This window comes from Rhinatrema bivittatum, chromosome 5, assembly GCF_901001135.1.
Source record: "Rhinatrema bivittatum chromosome 5, aRhiBiv1.1, whole genome shotgun sequence".
Taxonomy (NCBI): Eukaryota; Metazoa; Chordata; class Amphibia; order Gymnophiona; family Rhinatrematidae; genus Rhinatrema; species Rhinatrema bivittatum.
Window position 1 is genome coordinate 241430685 of NC_042619.1, and position 13044 is coordinate 241443728.

The following is a 13044-nucleotide window of genomic DNA, read 5'->3' on the forward strand; positions in this document are numbered from 1 at the left end:
AGTCAAAGAGAAGAGGTATCAGGAGGGGAGAATGAGTGTGAGAGGACAGAAGACATGCTTGAAAGGGGTGGGGTAGGGGGAAGGAGTGTGAGGGAGGCCAGAGATGTGCTTGAAGGGGGAAATGAGTGTGAGGGGGGTCAGAAATGTGCTTGGAGGGAGGGGAGAATGAGTGTGAGGGGCTGGTGGTTTTTTTTTTATTTATTCTACACAATTTTAAATGTAATCTAATTTTGGTTTTTTTTCTCATGTGTTTTGGGCTTGTTTTTTTTTTTTTTAAATAGCTCTTGTTCTTTCAATGATAACCTGGCAACCCTGCTGCTGCTGACAGCCACTGCTCTCCTTCTCTAATCTGTGACAATCTCAGGGTGATTGGAAATCAAAAGTTCCCATGTATGGCTAACATAGCTGAGTTTAAAGAAGGTTTGGACTAGTTCCTGGAGGAAAGGACTATAAACTGTTATGAACTAGGTAGGCTTGAAGAAAACCACTGCTTACATAAGCAATATAGAATCTTCCTAGTATTTGGGATCCTGCTAGATATTTGTGACCTGGATAGGCCACTGCTGGAAACAGGCTACTTACTGGGTCTGCTGGACCTTTGGTCTGATTCAGAGACTGGGTGACAGAGATGTCATGAAATAACAATACAATTGTTATTATGCAATGATGACCTTCAGTTTAACTTCTGAGTCCTGATAGTCCTCGCTTTGGTTAGAATCTACAATCTGGGAAGCCATAAAAGCGAGCAGTTAATGATTCTTATGCCCAGGTCCACTCGTTCAACCGTACACCCTTTTGTTTTTAACAGTTTTCTCACACATTTGTCCCCGTTCCTCGGCTGTTCACTGTCTTCTGTTGGATAATAATTACTTTTAGTCAAGCTACTCTCCTGAATAATTATTAAAACCCGTGCCTCCGCTCACCGCCACAAGAGTTGTACTTTTTTTTTTTTTTTGCCATCCCCAAGATATCCACCCATCTCATGCGCAAACGTAAAGCCGCTCCTCGGTTTCGCAGGGCCTCTCCGGCCCCGGGTTATTATTCCGGAAGTGACGAAGCGGAAAAGAGCGCCAGCATGAAGACGTGACGTAGAGCGAGGCGCGGAATTTCAAGGGGCTGATGCGGTGGGAAAGTCTTGGGCTCGGCATGGCGGAGAAGAGTTCGGTGGAGGGCCCCGAGCACATCCCCATGGTGTTCATGTGCGGCGGCTGCGGAGCTGTACTGGCGGACTCCTGTGGTCTGGTGGGGAACGAGCTGCAGGATAACGTGCTGTTCTTCTCCGGTGAGGGAAATGAGCCCGGGTTAGGAGGAGCCTACCATTTAAAGGAAGGAGAGGAGGTGCTCCTCTCCAGGGATCAGATCCCCCCCCCATTAATGTTCTGATGCCTTAGCTTGGGACGTAGTGTATATCTGTGTCGGGGTTCTTTGTGGGTTTTGATACCTTTTTGAACCATCATAAAGATTTTTTTTTTTAGAAAAACCGGATGGCAGTTATCAGGTTACCTCGCCCTGGTTGGTAACTTCTGAAAAGTCTTGGGTTGTTTCGAAAGCTTACCTACATCATCACCTTTGAGTTATTCTTGTATTGGTCAAGTAAAAAGGCATGACAATCACAGAATCAATGGCACATTAAGCAGAGATTAGCATGCAAATCGTTGTGTGTTGTTTCACAGTTTAAATATTATAAATGGAATGCAGTAAGTTTCCCCAGCGGAAAAGTTCTTTCAGTTCACAAATCAAGCAATAAAAGAAGCTTGAAAGCATTTTCTCTTAATATTTGACCCCCTGTCCTATCATCCTCTGTTTGCACATTGCTCCCCCGATTTAGATTCTTTTTTTCTGGTTGGCTACCAAGGTCACTCATTATTTTGTGTGACCCACCAGAAAGTGTTTGGGGACTCAGTTTGTGAATTGTTGTCATAGTTCTTTGCTGGCTCTTCTAATTTTGATTCGTTTTGAAGAGGCTGAAATGATATTTCAGCAGTGTACTCCAGTTTAAGCACAAAATATGTAAAAAGCATCATTTCTATTCTTTATAACTTCATTTAATTTGTTCTTTGTTTCAGCTGTCTCCTCAAACGTGTCTGTTGGTACAGAGCAGAAATTCTCTAAAATGTCAAGTGATTTTGGTTGGTAAGAAAAGTAAACATCGTATGGAATATATTTACATATTTTTGTTTATTAGCTGATTGGCATATATATATATATTTAGGGACCTTTGTTTTCAGTGTAAACCGATTTTCCCTGTACATACCCAGATCAAACTCCTGCATTTTGCCTCCCTGCCAGCAGATGGAGATAGAGAACATTTCACTGACACTGTACTTAACCCATTGTGCCACCTGCAGACCCTCAATATTTCTGTCTCCAGCAGATGGTAGATATGGGCAAAACATGCAGTTCTACAATTAGGAGACTATTTTGGATTTATGAGCCTTCCTCCTAGAGGGTTTTTGGATCCTATTGAGTCACAAGAAATTGCCATAGTGGGTCAGACTAAGAGTCCATCAAGCCCAGCATCCTGTTTCCAACAGTGGCCAATCCAAGCTACAAGTACCTAGCAAATACCCAAATACTAAGTAGATCCCATGCTACTGATGCTAGTAATAATAGTGGCTATTTTCTAAAGCAACTTGATTAACAGCAGTTAATGGACTTCTCATCCATGAACTTATCCAAACCTTTTTTTAAACCCAGCTACACTAACTGCACTAACCACATCCTCTGGCAACAAATTCCAGAGCTTAATAGTGCGTTGAGTATAAAAGAATTTTCTCCGATTAGTTTTAAATGTGCTACTTGCTAACTTCATGGAGTGCCCCCTGGTCCTTCTATTATCCGAAAGAGTAAATAACCTATTCGCATTTACCCGATCTAGACCTCTCATGATTTAAAGACCTCTATCATATCCCCTCTCAGCTGTCTCGTCTCTTCAAGCTGAACAGCCCTAACTTCTTCAGCCTTTCCTCATAGGGGAGCTGTTCCATTCCCTTTATCATTTTGGTCGCCCTTCTCTGTACCTTCTGCATCGTAACTATATCTTTTTTTTTTTCAATGTATACTTTATTCAATTTTTTAAATTCAAAACAATGAATACAATTTTCAAAACATAAAAAAGGCAATAAATTGTGTTCAATCCATATATGAGAAACAAAAAAAACAGTCAAAAATTGATTGTCATTAATGGAGGTTTTATACAAATAAGAAAAAAAGAAAATCTCTTATCATACACTAATCTGGAGAGAGAAGGAGAAATTTTTACTTTATTACGAACCTATTTCTGCTGCTACGACCTGGCTCACCTTTTCTAATTCTTTATCTCTCAAAAAAACTTTGTAAATGTTGTGGTATACTAAAAATAAACTTTTTACCTTGATAGTTAACAAAACATCTACATGGGAACCTTAAATAAAAGGTTGCCCCCAATTCAATAGTCTTACTTTTCAAGGCCAAAAACTGTTTCCTGGGCACCTGAGTGGCCCTTGAAACATCTGGAAAGACATACATTCTTTGACCACAAAATAACAAGTCCCTATTTTTGAGAAATTAAAAAAAAAAAGAATTCTTTATCCTTTTCTAGAGAAAAAGATACAAAAAGGGTTGCTCTCTTGTTTGATATCTATAGATTCCTCTAAAAAGGTTGATATTCCTGGGGTCTGTGGTACACCCTGTTCCCCAGGATTATCTTTCAATTGAAGAGGAAAACAATGAATCTTGGAAATAGATGGAATCTCTTTGTCTTTATATGCTAAATTTTCCTTAAGATATTTTACAAATGTCTCATAGGGTGATAAGTCTTGTATAAGGAAAATTTAGAAAATGTAGATTTTTAACTTTCAAACAATTCTCTAGATTTACTATTTCACTATGCAACATAGATTCAACATTTTGAGCATTTTGAATTTTCATTGATAGATTATTAACCCTAGATTCTAAATCGGTTAATTTTTTCCCCTGATCTTTAATCAACATTCTATTTCCACCAACCATTGCAGAGAAGGATGAATTCATCTGAGTTATATTGGAGTCAAATTTTATCAGCATTCTCCACAAGTCTCCCAGGGTAACGTTAGAAGCATCTACGGCAGTTGCCTGTATGCTTCCAATGTTTACAGAAGGGCTTCCATTTATTCCTTCCTGTTGGTTAAAAGTCAAGGGTTGTGGGGCTGCAATTCCACAAATGATTCAGAATTATTTCCAAAACTTACATTTGCTGCCACACTTTCAATGGTATTGCCGGCGGCATCTGTGCGCCGCTTCACCCAGGGTTTTAAAGCCCCAGTCTCCAGCTGATCTCAACGCAGCAGCCCTTAGCTGAACAGCTGATGGCAAAAAGGGCTTACCGCGGGTGCTTGGAGGGCTCATACTGAGCTTCTCTCTCTCTCCCTTCAAGGCCCCCGCAACTATATCTTTTTTGAGATGCGGCGACCAGAGTTGTACACAGTACTCAATGTATGGTCTCACCATGGAGCGATACAGAGGCATTATGACCTTTTCCATTTTATTCACCATTCCCTGCCTAAAAATTCCTAACATTCTATTTGCTTTTTTGACTGCTGCAGCACACTGAGCCGACGATTTCAAAGTTTTATCTACTATGACGCCTAGATCTCTTTCTTGGGTGGTAGCTCCTAATATGGAACCGAACATCGTGTTACTATAGCATGGATTATTTTTCCCTAGATGCATCACTTTGTACTTGTCCAAATTACATTTCTTCTGCCATTTGGATGCCCAATCTTCCAATCTTGCATGGTCCTCCTGCAATTTATCGCAATCTGCTTGTGATTTAACTACTCTGATTTTGTATCATCTGCAAATTTGATTATCTCACTCATTGTATTCCTTTCCAGATCATTTATAAATACATTAAAAAGTGCCGGTGCAAGTACAGATCACTGAGGCACTCCTTGGTTTACCCTTTTCTACTGAGAAAATTGACCTTTTAATCCTACTCTCTGTTTCCTGTCTTTCAATCAATTTGTAATCCACGAAAGGACATCGCCTCCTATCCAATGATTTTCTAGTTTCCTTAGAAGCCTCTCATGAGAGACTTTGTCAAATGCCTTTTGAAAATCCAAATACACTACATCTATTGGTTCACCTTTATCCACATGTTTAACCCCTTCAAAAAAATTAAGCAGATTTGTGAGGCAAGACTTCCCTTGGGTGAATGCATGCTGACTGTGATCCATTAAATCATGTCTTTCTATATGCTCTGTGATTTTGATCTTGAGAATAGTTTCCACTATTTTTCCCGGCACTGAAGTTAGGCTCACTGGTTTATAGTTTCCCGGATCACCCCTGGAGCCCTTTTTAAATATTGGGGTTACATTAGCCAACCTCCAGTCTTCAGGTACAATGGATGATTTTAATGATTAATAGATCGGAAATTCATTTTGGAGTTTCTTCAGAACCCTAGGGTGATTTGCTACTCTTCAGTTTGTCAATGTGGGCTACTATATCTTCTAGGTTCACAGTGATTTAGTTCAGTTCGTCTGACTCATCACCCTTGAAAACCATCTCTGGAATTGGTATCTCCCCAACATCCTCAGTAGTAAATACGGAATCAAAGAATTAATTTAGTCTTTCTGCAATGGCCTTATCTTCCCTAAGAGCTCCTTTAACCCCTCGGTCATCTAATGGTCCAACCAACTCCCTCACAGGTTTCTTGCTTTTGGATATATTTTTAATGTTTTTATTATGAGTTTTTGCCACTACAGTCCTTCCCTAACTGGTTGAGGTGGACGAGCTGGGGGGTGGGTGACCCTTTTGTACACTCGCTCCTTTCTTCCTTGGGGTGTAAATCCGGTGGTACAGATCCCTCCCTTCACAAGGCTGCTACAGGCTCAGGGCAGCTGTTTTCTTTTAGTCTGTCCCTTTTTTAATTTGACTAATCTTTCTTTTTTTCTGCTAGCAGCTCTGTGTTCCATTCTAGGGAGAGTAGGTATTTTAAGTCTGGCTTTTTTTTTTTTTTTGATCTGTCATGCTGCCTGTGTTCCTGGAATCTGAACCTCTGCACCAAAGGAAAGTATTGGTTTCTATGTATCTTTATTTGTTCTCAAAGTTTAAAAAAAAAAAAAAGAACAAGGACCTAGACAGAGGAATCTGTGCATCAGCAAGGTTCTGGGGGGGGGGGGGGGGAGCTACCTTAGCAGCTCGGGGAGCTCAGCAATGGGGTTTTTCAGTGGCTTCTCTGCCCACGTAGGAGACTGCATGTTGGCTACATGGTGCTGAGGGACTGTTCCCCCTGCTTGCCATTAAGGTGCTGGTGGTGCCACGGGTACATGCAGCAAAAGCATTCGGGGGTCTGCATCAAGCATGAATGCACCGGTAGAACAAGCCTCACGGGTGACGGGGTCTAAAGCTGAGGCTTTCCCTGTCAGCACAGAAACGGCAGCAATTTTCAATTCTCTAGCAGTGTCGGTGGGAGAGGTAGGGGAATCCCCTTCTCAACTATCGCCAGCAGTTCCCTGCCCTGCAGAGAGGCACTTGCATTGAGGAGGAGTCTCTGGTTCTGGTAGAGGTCTTCTGCTGGTTTTAATTTGCTTATGTGCAAAGCGTGTTTAGTGAGATGCTGGCTCTTGGCCCCAGTGTCCATGGATTCCCAGCCGGTCAAGAGGCCTGAGCTGTTGAGGCGTTCTTCAGGATGATGTTTTTCGGTGCCAGATGTTTATATGTTCTGGGCCTACATGTGCTGAAGGTGCAGGCAGGCTTTACTTACCCATGTGATAGGCCACTGAAGCGGTTTTCTTCTTGCGTGCGCATGCGCGCATTCTCCTCCCGTGGCAGTTGCGTGTGCTGGGACCTGTACACATAAGACCATGGCCTTGACTTGAGCGCATATTTGCACAGGTACTTGTGCTTTTACGACCATGGCCTATATGGAGCACATATTTGCACGCGTCCTGGAGGTGTGTGCTTGTACACCCAGGTGACATTGATTTGCGACAGGAGGCTGCCTAGAGCCGAAGTTCAGGACAGCTAGGCACCAGGGACGAACAGGTCCAAACGCCTTGCTATCTGTGAGGCGTTCCATCTGATAGCAATTCAGTCCTCACTCTCTCCGTTTTGTGTCAGTGCTGTTTAGATGCTCGAAGCAATTTGACTACTCAGCTTTTGCCCATGTTGAGACATCCCCTCAGCCTATGGTGTCTCTGAAGGGGATGTGGAGGGGGAGGCGAGGCAATGCTCAGTTCTCCTCCCTTGTTCCCGAGGGCGGAAGCTTCCTTGAGAGAGGTTGGAGAGAGCAAGGTTGGGCCTATGGACTCCGGTATAGACCAATCTTCCTCCTTCTGTGTGGAATGTTTCCAGGGCCTGCAGGCCTTTCTGCAGGGGTGCCCAGCGAAGGCAAAGCAACCTACTATGTAGGGATCACATACTTGGCCTTCCATTTGTCAGTCACGGCAGACAAATGCCACAGGGAGGCTGTCCCTGGCAATATTCACATGGATATGGATCATAAGACATTGGAGGATTCCGACGGGGAATTGGCTTTCTCACTTCTAGAAGTGGGAGAAATTGCATATGTTTGAGAGCCGCTTTGGACTCTGCTCAGATTTTTCTTTTTTTCCACAGAGATGTCTTGCTGAGTTTGTTGGCTCAGACCCTGAACACGCTTGGCGTGGCCAGAGGTCAATTTTTTAAATTAAGCATCCTGTTTCTTTTCCCCCCCTGTATCCAATTCAAGAGATATTGGATTTAAAGAGGCCCGAGAGTTTATTCTCTGGGCAGAACAGCAATTGGAGCAGCTGGCGATGTCTCACATCACCAGAGTGGACTACATTCAAGCAGATTTTATCAGTCGAGAAAGTTAGAACCCAGGGAATGGGAGCTGTTGGAGGCAGAATGTACCTCATTGGTGGAAGATGGGGGATATCCCGACCAAAGAGAATGCCAAGGTGTTGCGGTTTTACAGCCACTGAACAGAACACGGTACAAATGAATCTTAGCTCTGATGCAGCTTTGTCTTCCCTCCCGAGGCCTCTGGTGGACAAAGGATTACGGCGGATAGAGAAACCTCCAGAAAATGTGATCCTGGTCGCTCCAAAGTGGCCACATCGACCATGCTTTCCAGATCTGATGAACATGGCCATAGGTGGGCCCACTGAGGTTCGGACATCAGTCGGCTCTTTTCCATCAGGGCCTGATATTTTTGGGTCAGGCGGCTCACTTCTGGATTGCGGCTTTGCTTCTGAGAGGAGACAAAGGGGATATTCCAAAGTGGTTGTTTCCGCCTTCCTTTTTTTTTTTTTAATTCTTTATTTTCAAACTTTTACAATTTATAGCCAACAACATTGACTTAAATGAAATATTGAACAATTAGAAGAATGTAACAATTTCTTATTTACTTACAGTATACTAGGAAACAGTTCAAAAGAGACCTCAACTGGGGACTGTTAATATACTTATAATAAAAGTATTAGGAAATAAACCAGTATTATAATCAATATCTGCTATTTTTCTTATTCCAATAAACACATGTGATAATACATTTTATGAAGAAATATTTGTAGGGGTTATCCTATTCTGTATGAAACCTTCCAGTTGATCTGGATCAAAGAAAATGTATTTAATAGAACCTAATTTTATCGAACATTTGCAGGATATTGCACGTTTCCACCTTCTACATCCTTGATGTATGTGCGAATTTGGAGGATCTTCGAGTCCTGGTCTGCTATTGATGGAGTGTAGCCACAGTCTGTTCAGGCTACAGTGTCACATGTTCTAGCTTTTCTACAGAAAGGTTCTGGTCAAGGGACTGGCCTTTAACTCTTGAGTGTCCAGGTAGTGACATTGTGTTGTCTCTGGGGTAAGGTGCAAGGGTATCCTCTGTACGCACATCCGGATGTTCTGTAGTTATTTCAGGGAGCTAAGAACCTGTTTCTTCGGGTGCGGAACATTTGTCCATCTTAGACAATTGTGTGAGCCTCTGTTTGAACTACTAAAGAGAGCTACAGTTAAAGACTTAACGCTTTAAAGTGATTTTCTTGGTTGCGATTTGTTCAGCCAGGAGAACTTCGGAGCTCCAGGTGCTGTCGTGTTGAGATCTCTTCCTACAGATGTCTGATTTGGGGGTATCTTTATGCATGGTGCCTTCTTTTCTGCCTGAGGTAGTCTCTGCGTTCCATCTTAGACAGAGCTTCCACCTTTTATGGATTTGGATTCATCTATACCTCATGCAGGGCATGCATTGTTGAGGTATCTAAAGGCCACTTATGACTTCCATAGATCGCATCACCTCTTTGTACTGTGGCGTGGTCCAGAGAAGGGAAATAGGTCATCTAAGGCTATACTTGTGCGGTGGCTGAAAGAAGTGAATCGAGTTAGCTTACACTTCTAAAGGGTACCCGCTGCCGGGGGGGTTTGGGGTTCACTTGACGCGTTCTCAGGCGACTTCGCTGAGTCTCATCGGATGTCTCCGCATTAAATTTGCTGGGTGGCTTCTGGGAAGTCGTTGCCCACTTTTGCTAGGCATTATCGTTTGGATGTCAGGGGCTCCAGCTTCCATGTGCTTTGAGAGTGTTCTATGAGCAGAATTCTCCAGGTCCCACCCGAGCTAAGGGGAGCTTAGGAACATCCCAGGAGTCTGGGCTGATCTGGGTACATACAGGGAAAGGAAAATTGGTTCTTACCTGCTAATTTTCGTTCCTGTGGTACCACAGATCAGTCCAGAGACCTGCCAATTTACTGGAGGGAAAGTCTGCTGCTCGTACTGTTGCTTTGTATATAGTGCGGAGTTGGAGGTTTTCAATGCTCATCGTTTGTTAAATTTGGGAAACTAGTGTTCTGTTGTCTTTTTGAGCAACTTCACCTTCTTCTGGCTCATTGGAGGGAAGCGAGCTTAGAAGCTTGCTTAACCATTTATGGTTGTTGCTTTCATCTTGGCTTGGGTACAAGCCAATACTGAGGGACTGCAGGTGGCACACTGGGTTATGTACAGTGCCGGTGAAACTTTCTCTGTCTCCATCTGCTGGCAGGGAGGCAAAACCAAGGAGTCTGGACTGATCTGTGGTGGTACAGGAACGAAAATTAGCAGATAAACAATTTTCCTTTTATCCATAAATTCCTGGATTTTTCCAGAAGTAATAATTGGGTTTAAACTGATTTTCACCCACATTTTAGACTGATTAAAGAGCAGCTCCAGATGGAGTGCTCAAGGACTTCAGCAACTGCTGGACATGTAGGCCAAGGAACCTGCAACATTTCAAGTCATGTCCCCCCACCAGGGAAAGCGCTCGTTCTCCAATATCGCTGATTTGGCACTGGAGAGTAAGCGCCTGCCAATCCTCTCAGCAGGCAGCCAAAGTACTTGCTGCTTGATGCCACCAATGCAGCATTTAAAGCGGGCCATGCCTATCGGAAGCCACTTTCCAGCAAGCTCCATGGCCTCGTACAAAAGTAGAATTTCAGTACTGCAGAGCACAGGAGCTTCGGTAAAGCGTGCTGCCAAAGGAGAGAGAAGTCTAGAGCCACCACTAGTGAGGAGGAATGCAGTGGGTAGGGAGAGAAAGGGATATGTTAAGAGATAAGGATGCTGCTGAGTGAGTGGAAAAATCTGCTTAATATTGTTTTATTGTACTGACTTCTTCCACCAAAATAAACTCAGATATTTACCCAGAAAAATGTCACATTTTTCTACTGATTTTTCTCCTGTTTTTGCTCTTGTCATAATAAATCGTGATAAATTCCTTGGAAAAGTTAAAATAAATAAAAGCCATAAATGAAGGTCCCTACATATTGTTATAAATATATAACATGGTGTGAATCCTTAAGGCTGGCATCCCAGTCGTTAATGCATGACAAACAGCTAACAATCTTACAGAAAACACTTTATAACAACAAGGATCATCTCATAGCATCATTTTGATAATAAAGATATAAAACAAAAATTTGTGTGTAGTTCTATTTTTGGCCTAACAGCTTCCTTCTGCCTCTTTGGATGTGTGACTCCATCAGAACCAACCTCCGTTGGGCAATGGCACCATAAGCCTTCCTTCACAACTACCAGGGGTATTTCCACTGTTTTTATAACCTTTCCTAGAAGCAGCTATTGCAGAGATGGTCTTTGGCCAGGAGCAACAGACTGGGATTCCCGTCAGAGAATAGTATATGTACAGCTTCATTCTAGCCAGTAGGTGTCACCACTGAGCAATGTTTGAGACTCCCTCCAGGAGCTGTGCATGTGCATTCCTATCTGTCCCGATAGTCAAATCTGGGTATTTTTCACAGTGGTGAGTGACACTGCTGCTGGGTCGGCCCTAAGATTTTTAATTTTTTTTTCAAATCTTTGTGTGCATCTTTAATCCTTTTTTTTTTTTTTTTTTTTTTTTTTTAAAGGTTAATCTCTTATAAGATCTTAATATTTTACCTAGAATTGAATATAAATGCCATACTGTGTCAGCCAAAGGTCCATCAAGCCAAGCATCCTTTATCTAATAGTGGCCAATTCAGGTCACAAGTACCTGTCAGGATTCTAAAGTATAGAGTTATATTAGTTATTTACCATATATAAGTGAATAAAGTGTTTTGATGTATGACCAACATTAAGCACTGTGTAAATAGCATGCAATATGTCACTATAGGTAGTGGATAGTGTTTGTAGTAGCCTTTACCTCTTTTAAGCTGTACTTTTTTTTTTGCTCTTACATTGCCATTACTAGCCATGTTTTTCTGTTTACCGAAAAGATGTATATCTTCATACAAACCACTTATACAGCTTCCTGGTGAAGAGTATGTTCTTAGGAAATCATTGTGTTGTTATGAACATATACTTCTTATCCGTCGGTAAAGTCGCATGGATTTGGCTGAAAAAAGGTGGAGGATTCTCTGGATCTATATAACAGATCTGTCCAGATGGAAGCATGATCTAATTCTGTCTTTGCCCCTGGGACCATGTTCTTCTCTCTTGTGCTCCCTCATTGGGAAACTTTGCTTTTTTTTTTCCTTTGTCCCGAGTCACTTCTTTTTTTTTGTCTGCTGCACTATTAGGTCATTTCTTACCATGCCTCTTTATTCAACATCAGTACTCAAATCTTCTGTATTTTTTATATTTGGAGGATAAGGATATCCTAAACTGAGTCTTGCTGGCCATAACTCAGAATTTTCTTTGTTAGAGCTGTAAATTTAGCAAAGGTCTTGTCTATTTTAAATAATCATAACTTTCTGAAATCATATTTTTTCCTATTTTTAATGCTCTGAGTAGAAAATATTTGAAGATTTTCAAAAATTGCTATTGAATGACATTCTGGCTTTTACTCTGAGCTCTTTGATTGTAGTTAATTAAGGTCATATTGAAAGTTAGAACTGGCCTCACAATAAACTAATCCCTGCTGATGAGCTAGTCCCTTGATTTGTCTTTGGGTTTTTAACTTTCTGAGAATACTCTCCTTTTCAGTCGACACTAAATGCAAACATTGTGCTCCAGTTCAGCATTGTACTTAGCCTGAAAAGGTTTTAATATAATTATTTGTGCTTTGTTTTTAAATTTTAGCCTATTTGAGGACTTGTCCTGCATTGGCTGCACCAAGACCATTGGCAGAATTTACAGATGTACCCCAAAGCTTCTGGACTTCAAGCGAGATCTCTTCTGCTTGGACATCAGCATGACTGAAAGGTAAGGGAGAGAGTTAATATTCATTTACACAAATACTTAGCTTGGTCAGGCCCAGGCGAACTGATCTCGTGTTCTCTGGGACTGTATTGTAGCCCTCTACTGAACGAAGACCTGTAAGCCCCTCTTTGCAGACTCTAAGTAACTAAATAAAAGCACCACCATGTGTAAGGCCTGAGTGATTGCAGCACTTCAGGAGAAAAGCACGCAAGTGTGCACTATCGTGCTGCTTCTTTTCTGAAGCATCTTCACAACCCGACTGGAGCTGAACTGTGCTGTTGCCAAGGCGACAGACTTTGAGAAGGAGAAAACAAACAGAGTCCGACAGCTGAACTGTGCGGTTCGAGGTAGAAGGAAGCAAAAGAGGGAATTAAACCGTGCAGCTTGATGAGCTGGACAGAAAGAGGAAAAAAAAAACCTCAAGCTGTACA

The 13044-nt window shown here is 42.1% G+C and overlaps 1 protein-coding gene across 2 annotated transcripts in view; it reads left to right on the forward strand.

Annotated features, from left to right (window-relative positions):
- The first annotated feature begins 966 nt into the window (after window positions 1-966).
- The window catches only part of MIS18A (MIS18 kinetochore protein A), a 65061-nt gene continuing 52983 nt past the window's right edge, over window positions 967-13044 (forward strand). The window contains exons 1-3 of one of the 2 annotated variants that reach the window (XM_029603595.1): window positions 967-1282; window positions 2067-2133; window positions 12494-12616. In XM_029603595.1, the coding sequence (XP_029459455.1) occupies window positions 1120-1282; window positions 2067-2133; window positions 12494-12616 (353 nt within the window). In that variant the 5' untranslated portion in view covers window positions 967-1119. The remainder of the gene's footprint in view (window positions 1283-2066; window positions 2134-12493; window positions 12617-13044) is intronic. The other variant, XM_029603594.1, reaches the window with a different exon arrangement.